General features: G+C 38.1%; 1 protein-coding gene across 9 annotated transcripts in view; it reads right to left on the bottom strand.

The window, feature by feature from the left end:
* The window catches only part of LOC132151500 (brain-specific angiogenesis inhibitor 1-associated protein 2-like), an 83,885-nt gene extending 65,548 nt beyond the window's left edge, over positions 1–18,337 (bottom strand). For 2 of the 9 annotated variants that reach the window (XR_009436414.1, XM_059559641.1), the window contains exon 1: positions 18,076–18,337. Coding sequence is in view for 7 of the 9 variants with exons in the window: in XM_059559641.1 (XP_059415624.1) it covers positions 18,076–18,147 (72 nt within the window). In the remaining 2 variants the exon portion in view is untranslated. The remainder of the gene's footprint in view (positions 1–18,075) is intronic. The other 7 variants (XM_059559697.1, XM_059559662.1, XR_009436416.1 and 4 more) reach the window with 6 other exon arrangements.
* Between the last annotated feature and the right edge of the window lie 4,203 nt (positions 18,338–22,540).

Consider the following 22,540-nt stretch of genomic DNA (forward strand, 5'->3'; position numbering starts at 1 on the left):
GCTCTGTGCAGACATCCGCGTGCCACCTTCTTCTTGGGTGGGTTTTAAAAGCACCAACTGCACATGCGCAGGCTGTGTGAAGAAGCCCGTTTCTACCCAAACCTGTACAATCCTTCGATAAAACAATATAAAGACATCCAGATGTGCAATAATTGTGGGCAATTGTTTGTTCACATGTTTGTTGCGGAGCAGACCATCAACGTATATATACACAAGTAGTCTGTGTCAATGTTGTCCGTGTACACATCCAGAATGCTCCGGAATGTAACATCCAGAATATAACAAAGGCTTAACCCTCAATCCCAATCCTTTTTCTGGCACATATTACCATGTCATAAAATTACTTGATACCATAAACCCTCTTATCATGTAGCGTGTCAGTTTGTTTGTAGCATTAGCATCTAGCTAAATCCACAACATTAAAATCCAGCACCAATTAACTTTTACTCTCATACATTTAAAAATGGCTACGGCAACTTCGTCTGCGCATGTGTCCTTCGTCAAATCCACCGGCCATTCCTCACTCAAGCTCACAGTGTGTGACTCATTTTATGCAGGACTGTTTCCTAAACCTGCAGACTAGCCTACAATGGGTCTGTGATCAATGGTTCTATAAAGTGAGGCAGTTCCAACTTTGCAAGGACAGTCTTTCGCTTCTGATCCATAGCCTGTAAGTACATGTTTTATATTTAAAGAATTTGGCACTGATGATTTAAACACAAGTTTTAAGCAGTGTAGAGTAGCACTTGGTTGCTGTTTCTCCAATCACAAATGCCAACATGGATTTAGGTTTTGTGGTGCGATACTCAACGCAATTATAACGTCATTATAATAAGTAAGCCATTATAATAAGTAATTTTGTCCCTACTAGATGCAACAAATGCCTTGTTTGTAATGGGATTTATTGGTTTTGTCTGGTCGTGCCGGGAGACGGCATCACAGTATGTTAACAGTAGCATAACATTTCCGTCAAACCCTTGAGTTATACAGCCAATCACAATGCAATGGATAGCTGGCCAATCAGCGACTCCACTTTTCAGAACGATGAGCTTTGTAACAATCAACGTGTTTCAGAAAGGGCGGGGGATAGAGGAGCAACAATAATGTACATTATGTGGAAAATAATCAAATCACATAAACTCATTGCATTACACCAAATACACAACAGAATGTTCTTTTTAGCAATGTCATATGACCCCTTTCAAAAGTAAATTCTTTATAGTATAAAAGTGTGTGTTATATGAACGTAATCCATAAGTAGGCTCCTAGATTTGTCTTGTTATTGTCATGTGATGTCAGCTGCATTGTTTTCGAAGTGTTTCTCGTATGTGCATTGTAAATGTACTGTACATGTACAGTTTTTTCCTCTTACAATATAGTAGGGAGGGAAGTATGTGATTCTGGAAGCAAGCAAAGTCCCCCAGTCTATTATTTGCAATGCATCCTGACAGCTATTTTTGAGCATGCAAGACTCCTATATGTTTGAATGGTAAATACCTAAATCTCAGAAAGCTGCTTGCCAATCTCACATTTAAAAGAATATTTTGTGTCAGTAACAATTTAAATGTCTCAATAAAGAGTTTTCTGTTATACTGTAGTAGCATTAAAGCAATTTATATTTCAATTTACATTAGAGTTGGTCCAGCCAATATGGTGTAATCAGTACCAGATCTATCGCTATCTTTGTCCCAATTAAAAAAGACATCAGGAACAACTGGTGCTACCCAGGATTGAACATTTTTAAGAGTTTTAGGCAGGGTAGATGTCGTTCAATCAGTCAAGATACATAGAGGAGCCAAATACAGGCTGGAACATGTCAACAGACAGAGAAATACCAGGTCAAAACTCTGTTAGTTGCCTGGACTAGAAGGCATTTTTGGGCAGACTTTATGTAGCAGATTTGGGTCAGGTATTAATAGCCATCAAACTACTTAAGGACTAGTCTGACAAATGTTTCACTCAATATTTCATCAATCCTTCAAAAACGTCAATGTTTTCCATAATAAATTAAGTGTTAGAGCAAAACGAGCGCTGTTAGTTAGGGAATCTCTAGTAGAGCGACAAGACCTGTTCCCTAGGCTTCATTAGCTTGACGTCACAGGTCACCTTCCCGCTCTAGCCACACTCTCTGGGCAGCTCTAAAAGTGGGTCTGCACCTGACGGAGAGAAAGATGGAGAATAGCAGCAGCGCCTCAGCAAAATCAGTCACCCCAGGAGCACCATTAGATGGAAAGAAAAAAAAGAGACGCACAGCAAGCGAAGGAAAAAATACATATTCATTGATCAAAATATTAGCAAGGGTTTTTTGTTTGGGCTTCATGTGTCTCAATGCCAGCCTGCAGACTTTGGCACAACAGCAATACACGGTATGAAATGTTCAGGAACGAGATGATATGTGGAGAGCACACACTGACACTGAGGAGTACAGCTCTCTTCTCTGAAGGATGAAAGACCTCTCTCCATTTCAAGGGATTTTTCAGAATATCTTTCTTTACCTACCCTCTGACTTTCCCTCTCTTTCCCTTTTCCCCCGGCGACTCCTTTATAATAACCTGTCAGCATACCTCATTAAAAAGACCCTGTCAACAACATCCTCATAACATGTGAGGGCAAGAAAGAGAGGAATAGAGATATAAGATACAATGAAGAGAGGTAGAGATGTGAAGAGCTTGGTGCTACATGTGGGTGGTTTACATAACTGTTAGGTGAGACCAGGTCTGGACTCATACGGCACTCCAGCAACCAAGAGCAAAACTGACGCTGAAGTGGGAATGATAGAAGGGTAATGAAGTGGGCATGTTCCAAACCTAGCAAGCTGCCTAGCATTTTAAGGAATCAAGTATGAGTTCCAGATGCGAAATCTGTCCAAAAACATAGGAAACAATCTTCTATTGGCTTCAAAGGTGCCTCGTTTTGGCCAAAACTGGAAGCATTGCATGTATCTTTCTCAGAGAAGGCAATCCCAGAATGCACTCTACCTGCGTTAATTAACATGCACCCGAACAATTGCTTTCATGCTCAACAGAAGAACTAAAAATCCTTGATGTCAACACCTGAGCTTGTTGACGCACTGAAGTTTGGTTCAAAATACATGTAAACAGATATGTAAATCAGTTTGCAAGATTTAGGGTTTCCTGTAAACAGAACATTAAGAACCTAAAATCAGATTGTATATATTCGGAATAATGAAAATGAGCGAAAAATACATTACATTTACATTTAACTTAGCAACGTTACCATATAATACTACTCAAATTAGTTCTGTCTGCTCTGAAGACATGAAGACATCTGTCTATGCAAACAGCAGACGGCAAGACAGCTCACAGGAGCGGAGCTGTAGTCAGCACTCCAGTGCCTACAAAAATTAGACCGTGTAACTCTCACACAAACACAAAACACCATTCAACACTGAAAATCTGCAATTTACTGTCAGTGTATGTCAGTGTCACGTAAGCTAGGTGTAATTAGCTTGGTGTAATGCTAGCACCTTGAACTCGTGAATCACAAGTGAGGTCAGAGGGAGTGGGCGGGGCTTAAGTGGTTGCTTTTCTTAATTCTGTCAGTGTTGCTAATTTTATCATCCCAGTCCTCATGTGCTACATCTGCCAACCTAATTGCAAGAGCTAATTGGAATATGAGGCCAGCATACACTTTGTCTGAGAGCTTGGTTATTCCTGACTCTCTGTAAGGGGAACGTGTGCAACTCCTTCACTTTAGTGAAAAGGCAAGAAAGCCATGGTAAAAACAGTGAGTGAATACTAGATAAATATGGTTAACACTGCAAATGAACACAATTAAAGTTGATGTTAAGCTTTATATTGTGTGATGTTTTATTAAGTTCAACCAAGCATGTAAACTAGATATTTCATTTCCCCACAATGCGAGCAGTCCAACCACTTCTTTGAAAAAAATTAAGCCTTCACATTTTATAAATAACCAAGAGACCATGATTGCAGTATTTAGCTGCAACACAGGCTCATTGAAACCAAGTGTCTCTGACTACATTTTTGTTAAACTATGAAAATGTCCCTATTGATACAATTTACTGCAGTTTTCAGTAAAACACTGAAAACATTTGTTCCTTTAAAATTATTTTTTCAAACTGATTCAACAATAATGTTATGACCTCAAAATACTTTTACCATAGTGCATGACTTCTAAATAAATTAGCATCACATAATTAGCTTTTCTGTCTAAGTAAACTTGCTCAGTAGCTCACCTGGTGGTGCGTTCTGGTACAAGTTCTGTGAAATATGCGTCACGTCACTTATAGAGATCAAAAACTTGAAGAAAACAAACTAAAATGTCATGGTTGCTTCAACAAAAGCATTTTATCTCAAGTTTATTTCTTTTGTTAACACTATCTGTTAGATTTAGGGTAGGGTATATTGAAATGCCATTGAAGCGCCGCTTAGAGTGTTACTCACCAGGCATTTGATTTCCAAATTGTCCTTTACATACAAGAAACATAATAAAATGTTCCCACATTCACTTTCATCTTTACGTTCTTCCAGTGAACCTAGGTTGTTCAATTTAGGCTGAGTCAAAACATCTACAACAGTTGGCTGTTTGAGCTGCCTTTGAGCATTATATTTCTGAGGAGATTAAAGAATACTTTAACCTTGATTGATACACAAAATGTGTACAATCAAAGAAAAACAATTTTGGCTCATATGATGAAATCCACTGATGAAACCTCAATTACTGTGAATCCTAGGCCCATCATTTTGTTGCAATATTCCCAGAGAACCTTCCTGTCATCATTAGGAAATGGAAAAAATATGATGCTGCACCCATAAGTGCCTTCATTTATTTCTGAACAAAGCACATCATACACTTCTTCCAGATTCAATCCTGCAACTTTTGTTTGCCTACCAAGGCAACCATTGCTCAGCCACCCAGCATTTATGATGCTGTTGGGAACCCAATGTTGACTTTAATACCTGACATTAGCACTGACAGGCAAGAAATAAAAGAAATAAAGTGTTAGCGATAAAAGGCTAAGGGAAAAATGTTACCAAAACACACTACAAGAAGATTTAAAGAGGAAACAGGGCTGGGAAGAGTGAAAAGACATTATTGAAAATTTGAATTATCTTCTTCTTGCAGACGGATCACGAGGTCTAGGTGTATTTTATGGTTATGACCACCTAATCATACATTATCCCTAACATAAATCTACTTAGTTTGAAGCAAAACCAGTTTTGGTATCAAGTTATTGAAAACAGATTTAGGATGAGTTTAAATTCACTAAGGGGCTGTTTACACAGGAAATGTTCCTGCCTTCCATTTGTGCAATTTAAAATTGTAAACTTATCAAACTGTGCTTTACATTAGGGATAATTTTTCTAACATCAAAAATTGTTGGTATGTGACTCTTTAAACACCAGCAATGTGTGTGTTTTTTTTTAGGCTTAATAAATGATTGACACCACAAATGTTCAGAAGCAACAACAGCTGGCCTTGCGCTTGACAACATGCTGGCAGTGCTAATCTAATGCGGCAGAGGTCTGTGCATGGGCCCTTGGCAGACGGAGCACATGTTGTGTGCTATTAGAGAGGAATGCGTGGAGGATAGCGACTGTATCAGTCTAATGACTAGCGTACTGTTCCTCCCCCCTCCATCAGACCCCTGTCTTAATCACATCAAGGGGCCAAAAAGAGCAGGATCATCTCTTTCTATCTCCCTCTGTGTTTCTGGGCAGGCTGCATGCAGGCTTATTTTCAATATGCAATACAAATCTCATCTCAGTTTCGATCCCCAATTAAGGCTCAACAATGGCAAATCCTCCTAAACACAAGCCTGCCAATGTGGTTCCCAACTGCATTTACTTCACAACTAAGTTTGTGATTGATTTCAAATCGCTGCTTGATTTCAAATATACATTCTAAAAAACAATCATTTATATTACCATGAACTGCTCAACCATAGGTCAAATTATTAATTATCAAGAAAATCACTTAACAAGTGCGGTGGTGTTTTTTTTTTTTTTTTTTCTTTTTTTCCAAATAGCCTCAAAGTTCAGTCTCAAAACACAAAAATTATCATTTTTTAAATGCATAAACAACAATGTGATTTACGTGTGTAACACATGGAACAAACACTGAGCCAATTACTCATTAGCTAAGCAAAATGAATTTGAGACAAAGCACTGCATCAAAACAGACCTCTGACCCATTTTGGGTCATGACCCATGAGTTGAGATAACTGTGATGATACAAGCACTGCAAGTTTATCTGCATGTTATCCTTTAAAGAGACCCAATGGAGAACTATTTGACATGGTTAAAAAACGCACATCAACCTATTTAATGAGAGAAGAAGACACCAAATGAGAGTGTGTGCAAAGCACTAGTCACTCATCACTAGTTAAAGAACAACCACAGAAAATCCATACAAGTTTCTCGTGCTGTCTTGTGCTCAAACTAGGCTTGAACTTTCTTATGAAACACACTATCATGCTAAACCCTTGAGTGGATGAAGGATTCTTAAAGATCCTCCCATTATGTTTAGGAATTCCCAGAATGCACTTAATGAGAAGCACCACTGGTCCGGCCACACTACAGAGCTGCTGGAGTCAAGCCAAGGCCAGTGTTTAGACACACATGAGACGACAAGAAACTTTAATTCTGCATTATATTCAATGTAAAACAAACATCTGACTGTCTGAGCAATTGTAATAGATGTAAAAACAAAACTTTTTCACTACAGAAAACATGTGACTATCAAACCTCAATGGTTTTCCTTTTACCATGGGTAAGTGAGCTAGACATGATGCAGAGCATGTGACAAACACTATAAAAGACAACCTTGTGTGGCTTCACGATTGAAACAATTTGCACAGCCTGACGACAGAAGATGATGGCATCAAATACTTTGGATTTCTTCACTTTTTTTTTAAACTGCTACTTTACAAATATTACCACATCTCAAGTTAGTTATTTGGTTTGAGCTCATTTTGTGTTCTTTCTGTATTATTCATATACTATTTTGTATAATATATGGTATTTGTTACTGTTTTTAATTCACTTTAATTTTTAAATTTTCCAGCAGTGCTTCAATCGCAATGATATTTAGCCCAATACCGAGTAACTGTATGCTTAGTCCACTGAGAAATTTCCCTGTTTGTTGATGGCATTTCAATCTGTCAGTGGTTCTGAGTTTAGGTCGAGGTGTCATGTTTTCTCTTTCTCAGAGGTCACAGCACTAATGCTTGTGTACCTAAATTATAACACCTTCAAACAGGCTCATTCAATCAGAATTTAGATATGGAATGAGACGAACAACACATCCTGCATGACTAATACAGTGAATATAACATTATGTAAGAAGAGCGAAAGAAAGCCTGTCATGGCAGACCACAACAAACAGCTCGGGCGATCGATAGTGTGTCACTGGCTGAGATAACTGTGCATCTAGATTCAATTAGCCCAATTAAATGAAGCAGGTCTGAGAGAGGCAGAGGCATCTGAGCTGGACAGATGTGTCTTTGCTTCAGAACGTAGGTGATGCTGTTAGACAGCGCTTTCAACACATAACCTCCTGACCCTGTGATAACACTTCATATTCCTGCAGCTCACTGATGGTTTCCATGGAAGCATCTGCGAGTGTGTCTTCCTGTGCAGGTTACAGGCTGATTGATTTATTTTTGAGAACTTAATTAGAAGTGGACTCGGCGTCCCCTGATCATTAAACTACTCCATTCAATAAGCAGCATACCTTCAGCATAACAGTCTGGAGATTCGACCACATAAACTCCTTTCATGTTCTATGGGAGGACAACATCCCATTAAACAACACTGGATTGGAAAACATGAGCGGGTTACAGAAATTGTGAAGATTATTTATTTATTTTACAGGATACATACCACAAGAGTTTTTTTATGGTGCTGGGTGAAAATTTTATGATATATAGTCACATTTTTTGAAAAAATATGATTTCATGTGTTTTTTTGTTTTTTTTCCTGTTTAGACTAAAAAAAAAACTCAACTGCAATATATCTGCACTCTAAAAAATGCTGGCTTAAAAGCAAACCCTACTTGGGTTATTTGGTAACCCGGCACTGGGTAAATATTGGACAGAACACATGCTGGGTTATTTTGAGTGGGTTAAGGTTTTTACTCAGTATGCTGGGTTGTTTTATTTAAGTCAACTATTGTTTAAAATGATTCTATTGCTGTCTTAAAGTGGGCTGGAAATTAAAAATCAAATAAATAATTACTAGAAGCAACAGCAATAATAAAAAGAAGAACATTCATACAAGGCAAACTGAATTTATTTGAGTGAATACAGCATAAAACCATTTATATCCAAAAGGTGAACATGGAGGTATAATTGCGTTTACACACTCCACACTATAAGTGACCAACACTGTCCTCTTCCCCTCAACCTTCAGAAACAGGAAGACAACCTCCACTCTCATCTGCACAAAACAAGAGCAGATTGTTCACAAGGGAGTCCTCCTTGAGTCCCCGAGGTTAAAGTTGACCTCTTCAGAGAGATCTAATACAGTTTGCCCCATTTGTCACAGCTGGACTGGCCCCTGTGACCCAGACATAATGAAAACATGCTCCTTCAGGAAAAGAGTCATTTGAGGACCATTTGCTCCATTATGGTCAAGCAGTAAAACTGTTAGGAATAAATGTAGCATTACTCCGTGCTAATCCCATTTCGTATGCCTACGTGCCTCTGACTAGCAGCTGGTAAATTAGTGCTGGACTCAAAAGCAGAGGAGGTTCCTTTCGGCCGATTCCGTGACCTGCTGCCTGCACCTCCTCCTGAATAATTACAGGCCCACATCTCAACACAGCAATTACAGACCATCTCCACAAGGATCGGGAAGCTCTCTTTCTCTCACCCACACTTATCCTCCCAAATCTTGCTCCCACATTCATCTGTTCTTTCAAAGGCCAGTCTTGAGTTCTCATTCCCTTCTCAATTTTAATAGATACTACAGACACTAAGCCATTCTGACCTTTCCAAAAATCATTTTTATAAACTTTCCACATGTTTGGGACTTTATTGAGCTATGGGAACTTATATGACTTGAGGGTTGATTTTATTTAAACTAACAGGGTTCCCTTTATTTATTTATTTTTTGCCATGTCTCTATCACTACGTTCTGATAAGTTTGTGAAAGTGAAAGTGATGTGACATACAGTCAAGTATGGTGACCCATACTCAGAATTGGTGCATTTAACCTAGTGCTGGGCGGTTTGACCAAAAATGTATATACCGTTTTTTTTCAAAATTATGCCCGTTTTCCGGTTTATGACGTTTTTTTTTTTCATGCATAATCAGGTGTACAATGCATTTTCTGCTGGTTGATATTCCAAGACGTGCTTGCGGCTAAGGTACTGGAGCAAATTGCTCGTGCATAAAGCACTTGCATAAAATGGATATTATATATGCATAATCTGCCTGCAGTGCATATGCAGTCTGAGTCTATGCAGACTCATTGTGCTTTCACACAGGATGTGTTTTCAGTCCGCTACTGATCCGCGTCGGTTTAGTCCACAAACACAACATTTGTTCATTGTTTTGATTTCATATCATGTAAAAAAAAAAATTATATATATATATATATATATATATATATATATATATATATATATACAAAGGCGGCAACACGAGCAATTTGCTCCAGCACCTTAGCCGCAAGCACGTTGTCTTCACTGGATAGTCTTCATTTTTACATTGAAGACTATCCAGTGCTATTTTACATTTAATTATTTGGTTTCTGTACCTTGACACCTACAAACTTGAAAAAAAATTAAACATTGTGTAAATAGCACAAATAAATAAAAATAAATGAACATACAAATTAAACCGGGCCCACTGGTACAACCTTCACCGGGTCCCCGCTGACCCCAGCTATGGCCCTTCTCACGCCTGTTTCACACATACTCCGTCTGCAGTGCGTACTCAGTCCGTGTGCGTTACGTATGTGGTGCAGCACGGACTCGATATGCTTTCACACAGGACGCGTTTGCAGTCCGCTACTCGGTACGTAAACGATCGCTGCACTGCTGCAGACGCAACGCTCCTGGAACGCAACTGGAATCCGTTAACATGGGTGAGTAAAAAAATATGCAACGCATACGCACTGCAGGCGGAGTATGTGTGACTTGTGCAATGTGGAATTAATTTACAGCTTTTTCAAGCACTTTGTGATGCATTTTGGAAACAGGAGATTAGCCCCTTTTCTAATGCACCACCTAGCTTGATAAACCCCTTCTCAAAGACTACTGTTTGTCAATTTTATTTGGGTAACACACATATTCTGAATGCCTTCGGCAGAATTCGAATGAGCCATTTTAAATCTAGATTAATTTCAAGATCACAGTGAGATTAATCTAGATTAAAAAAATTAATCTATGCCCACCACTAATATAAATACTATATATATATATATGATATACGGCTTGTTAAAGAATGCAATTTCAAAAAAATCCAAAGGGCTAGAAGTTACAGAAACACTCAATTAATGAATATGCTAAACCAAGCTATCCCACGTTCCATATGCATGAAGCGTTTGCCTTGGCTAACATCATCAGGGTTAATGTGTTGACTCATTATGCAATAAATCCAAAGCGCATTGTTACTAATGGTAAAAAAGGTGTGCATTTTGTTGGCGCTCTGCAACATTACTTGTGAGCTCGGAGTATTAGAGATAGAGAGCTCTTTGAAGAGAGAGCTCAGACAAGATGTGGCAACGGCTCAGAGCCATCCACCCCCGGACCGAGAGGAGAGTGGGTGTGCGGATTGAATCCATCTCTTATAAAACCCATTCCCTTTCAAATGACTCTCGGGAAACCTATGACAGATGCAATCTCTTGAGGCCATTTCTTTTCTCAGACAAAAGCCATTTCTTTGTCTAGAACACAAAGGCGACTGGTGAAAAAAAATTGTTTTACACTTGTTAAATATATTGCGAGTGATTGTAAGGTCAAAGGATCAGTTAACTTGTCAGAGAAGTAACTGCAAACGTATCGATTGTTTAAGTGTCAAAAGGCCGTGGGAATTTCATAGGACTGGAGTGTGTACTTGTATTCCTTAAAAGCCTCAGAGGGCGTAAACATCTGCCATATTTTACACTACAAAAGCACATCTCTTGTTTACTTAATTACAAGGGGAAAAAAATCTCGCTCTCTTTCTTATAGGTTTATATTTGGTTACAATACTGCAGATAGAACTGTAATTTTATGACACAAATAAAATACATTTCTGTTATTATTTACTCATCCGCATGTTGTTCCAAACTCACAAGCTGTTATTTTTCAATGGAACATAAAAGTATTGGTTAAAGGTTCTTAAAAATTATCTTATTATATACAACAGTGTGTAATGACCAACTGTCAAGTTCTACAAATGACAAGAAAGCACCATAATATAGCCGAAATGATTCAACCATATTCAGCATATTGTGAAAACAGCATATATTTGTGGATACATAATGACAAATATGTGAAAATTATAGAAACTTATAATACCTATAACTTCTTGTCAAAAAGTTGTAAATAATATAGGGTACAACGGGGCTAAAGGTGCCTTTGATATTACGCTTTTCAAGATGCATGTATATATCTGTCTGATCCTTGACGCAATCACGCACAGCAGCACAAAGCTGATTCTGTGCTTACTTGATCTAATATTATTTATTTTATTTTTATTTTGTAGATTTAAGTAGCAGATGAGTACAATATATGCATTAAAATCGCTAAAATTAATACATATATTTTAAGACAAATGTCTTTTTAACAATTTTCAGTTTTGTTTAATATAATTAAAGCAACAGTTTTTAATAACGAAATAATATGTAAAAGTACGGTTTTTAAAAGCACCCCTGCTGTTGGGCTAAAAGGAACAATAATTAACATACCGTATTTTTTGAGTATAAGTCGCATCAGTCCAAAAATACGTCATGATGAGGAAAAAACATATATAAGTTGCACTGGACTATAAGTCGCATTTATTTAGTACCAAGAGAAAACATTACCGTGGCTGGAGACGGTAATGCTTTCTCTTGGTTCATGTCAACTTAATTTTGATAAATAAGTCGCACCTGACTATAAGTCGCAGGACCAGCCAAACTATGAAAAAAAGTGCGACTTATAGTCCAGAAAATACTGTAATTAATATATGACTGACTTTTCCATTTGTTGACATGACATGGTTCGATTCAGATGGTAAATATCATATATTATGTTGGGTGTCCATATTAGAGATAATCACCATTTCATTTAGAATGAAACCATCATTAAAAACATGATATTAATCATATAATATGATAAAATATCATTTGTTGTTACTACTGTAAATATATATTCAATTATTATTAGATCTCCTTCAATGCTTTTAGAATCTTTACTTATTAAAATGATTTTGTTTCTGTATTTTAAAATATTTTTTTTATATTAACATTTTAATGACAGTATATTTATTGAACAAATTATTATTTTCTTTAATTTTCAATATGAAAAAATAGCACAAACTTTGCTAAAGTGATTGTTTTGAACAAGAATGAACTTAAACTTATATATATATATATATATATATATATATATATATACACAAGTATATTTTTTTTTCCTTCAATTATACATTTTAGATGCAGTGAATAGCAAAATTCTTTCACAAGTGTGCCTTTAGCATTATGGTATCTTACTGTTCCTCAAAACTATTTTTTTAACATTTAGAAGACTTCGAATTTAGCTAACAGACTACTTTCATGAAACATTTTTGCCTTTATGAGCTATGAAGAAGTTTGAACATGCTGCCTTACATGCTGCCTAAGACAGAAGAATGTCAAATTGGTTTAAAATGACATGAGGAGTAAATGATAGACTTTTTTATTTTAGGTGAACTATCCCTTTAAAAACTCATCTAAAGTGGCTCGTCTATTAGCACATTAGCCCCATAACAAGAACTTTATGTGTTATTGATGAATATAACCAAATACATGCCCTCAGTGTCCATTTCTATCAGTGGTCTGAGCATCTCACAGAGTTATATGACAGAAACATTTTGTTGCACGTTGTTGCTAAGAAACCACCGGTCCAGATTTTCTACATGAAAAATATGTCCTCTCACTTTTTTTAAATGAAAAAAAAGAAAAGAAAGAAAAAGAAGAAATTATAGTTTGCTCCTGGTGATCTCTGATGAAATGAGTCCCTGAACAAGTGAAATTTCATGCCTGTTGGGTATGATAATGCTTTCATCAAACAGATTTAAGGGAAGGTAATATGCATATTGTAACCGAGACCTTTGCTTGTTATTTCCGTTCTCCAATATCAGTCATGGCATGTAGCAAAAAAACAGACACACACACCTATAAGTTTCCCCTGGAACTTTGTGGTAACCATGTTTACTTCACTCGAAGTTGACTATTTGGGAGAGTTGTTACAGACACTCCTATGGCATTGTTCCACCTGAAGACGAGATGAAAGATGTCCTGCTGGATAACACCAATCAAATATGCAGTATGCATAATTAGTCAACTTTACCCTACAGCAATCTGTGAACAAAAATGCTTTGTCAAGAAATCGTAATATCACCAAGAGTGGCTATGCTCCAGAATAATGTAAAATACAACTTATAACTATAAGTACATACAAGTATGCACTGAATTTCTAAATGTTGCCACAAGGGGCACTATATTGAAATGATAAAAAGACAGACAGACAGACAGGCAGACAGACAATAGGGCTGGGCATCGATTCAGGTCCCGATTTGATTCAATTTCGATTCACAAACTCTCGATTCGATTCAATTCTCAATTCAATTTTTTAATACATTCAATGAATATAGTTTTAATATAAATGCTATTGATATTTCTAAAGAATTTACAGTTAACCTCAGTTTACAAATGGTGAATTTATAAAAACAAATTAAGAGCCACAGGCCTGTATTTTAAACCATTTCTTTTTGTATAGGGTCCTTTTTCAAACAAAAATAGGGTCATATAAAATGTGCAAAATTTTTCTGGTAATTTATCCTAATCAAATCAAAAACCCTTTTATTTTTTGGCCAACAAAGTGCTGCACAATAGAGGTCTACTGTTAAAATGAAAAAGAAAACCAATGTGGTTATTCCTTTAAAAATAAAGATTTATTAATATTTATTAGTAGTAGCAGTAGTAGCAGTAGCAATGTTGTTGCACAACAGTTTTAAGACTGCTAAATACTAATATATTTTTGAGTTTCTTTATGTTAAACTAAAACTTTATTTTGATGGGTTACAGTGAGGAACTTGCAGCTGCTGTGTTTGTGACTGGAGATTAAATTTGTGTATTCATATCATCACAGTGAGACGACAGGGGCGCTTGTGTAAACAAAACATTCATTCATTGCGGAAATTATGGCGCCTATACGCATGATGCCAAATGCTTCCGCAAATTTTTGTATTTCTATAAAATGTTACCTTAGCATTGCAAATCACGCATATCATATCATATTGCATATTTATCTACTAGGGTTGCACGATTAAGCACAATCACAAGCTGCACAATATCACTTCATAATTGCAGATGAATCACATTTGGTTATGCATGCAATATTGCGTAGCTTATCATTGAACTATGGCTCTGTGTAGTAAGTGCCGCTCCATTTGAAAGCAGGAGATGGACACTTACTGCTAATGACAGAACCAGCTTTAGTGACGAGACACACATGACAATTGCATGCGATTAATCGTGCGACAGACAAATGGTTTCAACAGCAGCAACATTAACTTTACTGTGTGTGCATGGTTTTATGGCAAAAACTTATCTTCTGATAGATTTCTGCAAAGTATCAATAACAACAAAGTCCTCCTAGAGTAGATTGTTTTTGGATTACAAGCAAAATAAATAAGTAAATTACATTGTCTGACAGCAGGAGGCGCTTCTCAAGAGGCAGAAATAGAGGTTTCCCCACTAACAGCTGTTAACAAAACATCACTGAGCTCACACACCCTGCATTATCAAGCATTACAAGCAAGATGAAATAAAATGACATTGAAAATTTTCTGAAGACAATTGGTTTCCTTCAGAGGTGCAGTGATATAAAAACACCCGCGCCGCGTTTTGATTTTGAAACGTGCAGCGCTCATGTTTATTCATTTGTGTTTACTCCTGTTTGTTTATGGGCCGTCACAAATAAATCAATGTATGGGAAACACTGGGTTGCATCCCACAGCACAACAACCTGAGCCCAACTTCAGTCTACTCATCACCTTAACTTTAACTGTGTTTGTATTCGACCCCATATTACTAGTCAGCCAGACAATCACAGAGCATTTAGATACAGAAAGACCATTTTGGATTGCTGACATCATGTTGGTATATCTTTAGAGGGCGGAGTTTTGGAAAGAGGGTGTGTGGTTAAAGTTAGTAAAATGGCACTTCCATCACCTTCAACGGCACAGCCACAGCAATGTCTGTGATCCCGCTAGCAACCAATACAGACAAGAACATTTTGTATAAGTACACTGTATTCAACAGACGCTTTAATTCAAGTGCAAGATTCATGTTTTGCCTGGGAATCAAAGCCACAATTTTGGGCTACATATTTAAAGCCAACTCCTGAGGAAAACCCCTGAGCACCACAGCGACGCACGAACACATGTAAAGGCCCGTTCACACCAAGAACGATAACTATAAAACTATAACGATATGGATATTAGCGATATCGACTGTTTATTCTAAGTGCATGCCAGTCTGGTTCTTTAAATTCTTGAGCTCAGTAAATAAGGATGAATTCTGACTGGGTGTCAATGATTGAATATCGTTCATCAGCTGGAAAAAAAGTGATTCCAACGGTATTGTTTCTCTGTGCCTTTAACGTTTTAGGTGTGTGGACTCTATTCTTGAATATTGAGAACAATTTTTTGAACTATATCTTTATTGTTATTTTTATAGTTATCCTCCTTGGTGTGAACGGGCTTTAAGTTCAACGAAACCACATGCTAACGATGCCCTAGCAGGTGCATTAGCTCACAGTAAGAGTGTGACCTCACACTGCACCTAAATGCCTTGACCTGAGCTTGCCCACACGCACAGGTGAGTGGACAGCAGTTATGTCACCCTCCAGCTGGCAAAGGTCCCATCAGCAGTGCTCGCCTGGAGGCTGACGGGATTAGAGAGATCCGGCTGAGCCCGGCACTGTCTGGATGAGTGGGCCCCGGAGCTGAGAGTCTGACGACAGGAGGCTGAGTGATTGAGGGCCGGCTGTGACTCACAGGTGAGGCTTGTTTTAAAACCATGGTAACTCCAGTGGGATCACAGCCATCGCTCGCAGGTAGGGAGTGTTTTGTGTGCACAGTTGAGTAACAACCGATCACAAACACACACACACTTGTGCACACATACGCCCTGGTACACCCATGCGTTGAGTCACAGAGCATGTTCTGGCTTTCCTGTGACACTTCAGTAGATGTTTAACATCCCACCACTGATGTTTACCCCTCTTATCTCTTTCTCTCTCATACAGAACACTTATCAATACTGCTCTCCTTCTAAACTCAATCAATGTTTTTTCGCTGGTTGATTTAACAAGCTATCTGAATAGCGGGTGGATTTGGACGAATGATCCAGCCCTCGAAGAACTGGCACATAGCAATTCTGTGTTAAACGACAGGCAAACTAATTCAAACCCCTCCTGTGAGGTCTAACCCACTTTAGGTTTATGAAATGTAAATCCACAGACTGACTACAGTAAACTAGAATTGAAATATCTGTCACAACGATTGAAAACAGTATGCGAATCGTGTCGTATGCTAGTCCTCGTATTCAGTTTTCCATTGCTTTAAGATAACACCCCAGATACGGAGACATCCGCTTGCCCTTGATCAACCAGAATAGTTTCTTTGTCCTCGTTTTTAGGTGTTGGACTTCAGGTGGCCTATTTAACAGGCTTAAGTATCTGATGAGAGCCGTAATCCTACTGGTGTGGGAAGTATTAACTTTTGTTTTTAAAGTTACAGACCAAAAACTGCAGCAGGAGTCCTTTGGAAATCTATTGAAACATTGACGAGAGACACATTGACTAAACCTGTTGCAACACAAACCGGCAGGTCCCCTCCTCCCTTAACCACCTATGCTGGAATGTCTGACTGAGCACATGTCAATAAACATACCTGTAGCAAGAAGCAACCGATACAGGTCTATGGGAAACAAGCCTCAAAATATAATGCAGGTCATATATATATATAAAGATAAATAAACAAACAAACCAAAATTCTGCTTAAATATAATTACACAAACTAAATAAATAAATTATATGTGTTAAAAGTCAATTAAATGAATTCAAATATTCATATGTTTTTATTGTTGCATGTATTCTAAATCAATAATATGCATTTACTTGTATTTTATATGCAAGTACTATTTATGTATTGCATTAAATATGTTTTGTGCAAAATAGCTAGTGCACTTAAATAATATTTTAAGCTAGACATACCTGCAAACAGCCATAGGTATATGCGTTTGTGATCACTTAGTTAACAATCATGCCTTAAATATAACTGCATTAAAATTATATAGCAAATACTCAAAATAATTCATATGAAATATGCTTTTATTTTAGTTCAATTATTTTGTGTTTCTTAGTCAAAAATAGAAACAAAACTAATTGAAACCAGCTCTGCATATCGGTTATCACATTTACACAAAATATGTATTAGGCTATAGTAGTCGTTAAAAGTAACAATGTGGATAGATAGATAGATAGATAGATAGATAGATAGATAGATAGATAGATAGATAGTTAGGTGTGGGTGTGTGCGTGAGAGAGAGAGAGGGAAGGGTTATGTTCTTGTCGTGTCAGATAAGTAAAAAACAATGCAAATCACTTCTGTTCTCATGATGCAATTCATTTAAATGAAATGAGCAACACGAGCAACAAACTTGATCTCTCATCAAGTTTATTAAGGATGATAAATCTAAACGTAAAGCCACTTAAGAGAATCATCTTATGCAATACAATAAACAACGACGATAACTCACATCTAAAGCATGCACTTTCGTTACACAAGTCTCATTAGATCACCACCTGTGATCAGTTAGTTGTCCCATCAGTTGGATCAATGCACTTTACCTTATAGACATTTTCCGTAATGCGGTGGACCTCGTCGGTGCGAGACATTGTGAAATCTTCAGATAAAACCATAAACGGTGTTTTGCTGAACGTGATGTGTTATCCGAACAGTGTGTCTGTGGGATGAGGTTTAGCTGCGGATCCGCGCTCCGATCCACAGGAGTCTGATCTCTGCTCAACAGTACCGTGCGGGGGCAATGGGATGGAGGAGGGGCTTACAATAGCCCCGCCCGATGTGCTAACTCGCGACCTGGAGGCGTGGCTTCGCTTCACCTGCTCCCGCCTCCTCCCGGATATAAATTGTCTAACACCAAACATTTTCTATTCGAATATATTTTAGAATGTAATTTATTCTTGTGATGGTAAAGCTGATTTTTTTTCAGCATCATTACTCCAGTCTTCAGTGTCATCTTTGTATCAAATTACCCTTACACATTCAGAAAATGGACTGTCACTGTTGATCAATATAATGCATTATTGCTGAATAAAACTATTAATTCCATATATATATATATATATAGATAACATAGATATTAAACTCCATTAAAATTCAATCAAGGTTTTTCACGGCTGTGACAGCCATATAAAATCCTTTATAATTACAGTATTAATGATAAACGTAGATACATATATTGATATAAATGCATCCATACATGAACAGAATGTTTACATGAATCACAAACTGAGCCATCGGAAGAGGATTGGCAGTTGTGCATCTGTCAGCACCACAGATTCAATTCCTCTCAATTAGTGATATTAAGAGCCCCCTGCTGGTCATGACATGCTAACACACATCTGCACGAGCCATGACTACGAAATAAACGTAATCTTCCTACAGTCAGATGCACAGATTTATAGCCACACTCTTTTAGGGTTTGCGTACATGAACAGGCTTAAAAAGCACATTTTTTAAGACACATCTGTAAAAGTGCGATGAATCCTTTTGGGAGTAATTGGTTCTCTCAATAAGATTCATTCAAAATGAATGAATCGTTTATAATCGACCTACAGTCGTGGCCAAAAGTTTTGAGAATTACATAAATATTGGAAATTGGAAAAGTTGAACCTTTCCACTGCATTTCATTGCTGTCATTAAAGGACCTGCTGAGATCATTTCAGTAATCGTCTTGTTAACTCAGGTGAGAATGTTGACGAGCACAAGGCTGGAGATCATTATGTCAGGCTGATTGGGTTAGAATGGCAGACTTGACATGTTAAAAGGAGGGTGGTGCTTGAAATCATCGTTCTAAATGAATCAAGTGGGAGACATCTTTTTAACTTACAGTCTAAAGTAGGCCTAAATAAGAATGCAGGTTCAGGTAGAACTAGACATGAAGAAGTGGTGTTGTCCAGGTTGAGGATTGGGCCCACCAGACTTAACAGTACATTATTTTTAATGAAAAAGCATGGTGATGGTATCTGTGAGTATTGTATTGGAAATAACTCAGAAACTGTAGAGCATGTATTGTTTTATTGTCAGAAATATAAGAATGAGAGGGAAAGGTTTATTGAGCAAGTAGAAGCCAATGAAATTATATTTAATTATAGAAATATTTTACATAGAAGTTCTGATAAGATGTGTCAAATTTTGTTTTCTTTTTTAAAGAATACAGGGCTTTTAAAAAGAATTTAAAAGTATAGAGATAGTATAAGTTGTGGGTATACTCCAGTCCAGAGGTGGCGGTAATACAACAGCAAGTTGTCAACCGCCAGGAAAACTAGAAGAAGAAATCATTGTTCTTCCATTGTTAACCATGGTGACCTGCAAAGAAACGCGTGCAGCCATCATTGCGTTGCATAAAAATGGCTTCACAGGCAAGGATATGGTGGCTACTAAGATTGCACCTAAATCAACAATTTATAGGATCATCAAGAACTTCAAGGAAAGAGGTTCAATTCTTGTAAAGAAGGCTTCAGGGCGTCCAAGAAAGTCCAGCAAGCGCCAGGATCGTCTCCTAAAGAGGATTCAGGATTCTGTGAAGCCATGTTTATGCAACGCAATGATGGCTGCACACGTTTCTTTGCAGATCACCATGGTCAACAATGGAAAAACAATGATTTCAAGCATCACCCTCCTTTTAACATGTCAAGTCTGCCATTCTAACCCAATCAGCCTGACATAATGATCTCCAGCCTTGTGCTCGTCAACATTCTCACCTGAGTTAACAAGACGATTACTGAAATGATCTCAGCAGGTCCTTTAATGACAGCAATGAAATGCAGTGGAAAGGTTTTTTTGGGATTAAGTTAATTTTCATGGCAAAGAAGGACTATGCAATTCATCTGATCACTCTTCATAACATTCTGGAGTATATGCAAATAGCTATTATAAAAACGTAAGCAGCAACTTTTCCAATTTCCAATATTTATGTAATTCTCAAAACTTTTGGCCACGACTGTAGTATGACTGATCTAGCTATTCTAGTCGAAGTTAGCAAAACAGGCTAACACTGCTTTTAAATAGCTTATTGCTATTTGTTGCTGTGATAGGTTGCAATGAAAAAGATAATAGGCTAAATCTAGTAGCAATTGGATTCACTTTTTGCATTCGCAAATGAAAATAAAAACCGTTTACTAATTCCACATAAAAGAGCTCACCATTCATAGCTTGTTCATTTATTTTTTAACAAAACTAAATATGAATTGATTCTGAACTGCAAATTATGCTTAAAGCAAACTTACCTAAACTAACAAAGGTCGATTTTAGTAGAACACTTAAAAAAATACTGTAAACTCAGCATTTCAAGCTACATGGTTTGCCAAACTTTTATTGTTCATGACATTTCAAGTGGTACATAATTACTTTTAAAAGTAAATGTTTTAAATATAATATTATATATATATATATATATATATATATATATATATATATATATATATAGCAATAAAAACACGTTGTAGCCAATTACAATACATAAATAAGAATAACAAGAAATTTCCATTATTTTTTTATTGACATTTCACTGCTTTCCATGATTTTAAGTCTGAAAAATGAAAAATTTAAAATTTCCTGATATTTCCAAGCTTTTTATGACAATGGAGACACTGATTCTGATGCGTGCCTATTAAATATCCTCTGAAAGCCTTCTTTTCTGCCAATTAAATTCCCCTAGCTCTTCTTTTCATTCAACACAAAGTAATGAGCCAGGTTGCAGGATCAAACACTACGCTGCCAACATCTTTCGCTCCGGCTTCATTTGTGCCTCTTTTCTTTCTGCAAAGACACAGAGCACAAAGCGAGTGACAGAAAGCAATCAAAAAGCCAAATAAGACAGCCATGTCATTCTTTCACACAGTGCTGTGTTTGACAGTGGTAAAACAACACCTGTCTCCCCCATAGGCACCGCTGGCAATGATTCTGTGGGTGATTCTGGAAGGGTTATGTCTTCTCCCTGCCCAGGATGAAGAGGGGGGGGTCATAGTTCGGTGGTGCCTGGGGCAGAAGAGGGGAGGGGGGGGGGGTAAGTTCGAGAGCGAGTTCAGCTTCCTGACAGCCTGGTGGATGAAACTGTCCTACGGTCTGCTGGTCCTGGCCTGGAGACTCCGCAGTCTCCTCCCTGATGGCAGCAGTCTGAAGAAGCTGTGTGATGGGTGGGTGGGATCACCTGCGATGCAGAGGGCTTTGCGGGTGAGACGGGTTCCGTAAATGTGCTGGAGGGAGGGGAGAGAGACACCAATGATCTTCTCAGCTGCTCTCACTATGCGTTGCAGAGTCTTTCGGCAGGACACGTTGCAGGCGCCATACCACACAGTGATGCAGCTCGACAGGATGCTCCCGATGGTGCCTCTGTAGAAGGTGTACATTATGGGGGCGGGGCTCTGGCTCTTCTTAGTTTGCGGAGGAAGTAGAGACGCTGTTGTGATTTCTTGGCCAGTGCTGCTGTGTTTTCAGTCCAGGAGAGGTCCTCTGTGATGTGCACACCCAGGAACTTGGTGCTGCTCACTCTCTCTACATTCGCACCGTTGATGTTGAGAGGAGCATGCTGAGTGTGCGCTCTCCTGAAGTCAACAACAATCTCCTTCGTCTTCTCCACCTTCAGAGAGAGATTGTTGTCACTGCACCATCCGGCCAGGTGGCTCACCTCGCTCCTGTAGTTTGTCTCATCTTTGTTGCTAATGAGACCCACCACAGTCGTGTCATCCGCAAACTTAATGAAGAGGTTGGAGTTGTGTGACGGTGTGCAGTCATGGGTCAGTAGAGTGAAGAGGAGGGGGCTCAACACACATCCTTGGGGGGCCCCAGTGTTCAGTGTGTTGGTGCTGGATGTGTTGCTGCCGACCCGTACTGCCTGAGGTCTTCCAGTCAGAAAGTCCAACAGCCAGTTGCACAGCGAAGTGTTGAGCCCCAGCTGGACCAGTTTGTAAATGAGCTGTTGAGGGATGATTGTGTTGAATGCTGAACTGAAGTCTATGAACAGCATTCTGACATATGAGTCCTTTTTGTCCAGATGTGTGAGTGCTGAGT

The sequence above is a fragment of the Carassius carassius genome, chromosome 1, assembly GCF_963082965.1.
Source record: "Carassius carassius chromosome 1, fCarCar2.1, whole genome shotgun sequence".
Taxonomy (NCBI): domain Eukaryota; kingdom Metazoa; phylum Chordata; class Actinopteri; order Cypriniformes; family Cyprinidae; genus Carassius; species Carassius carassius.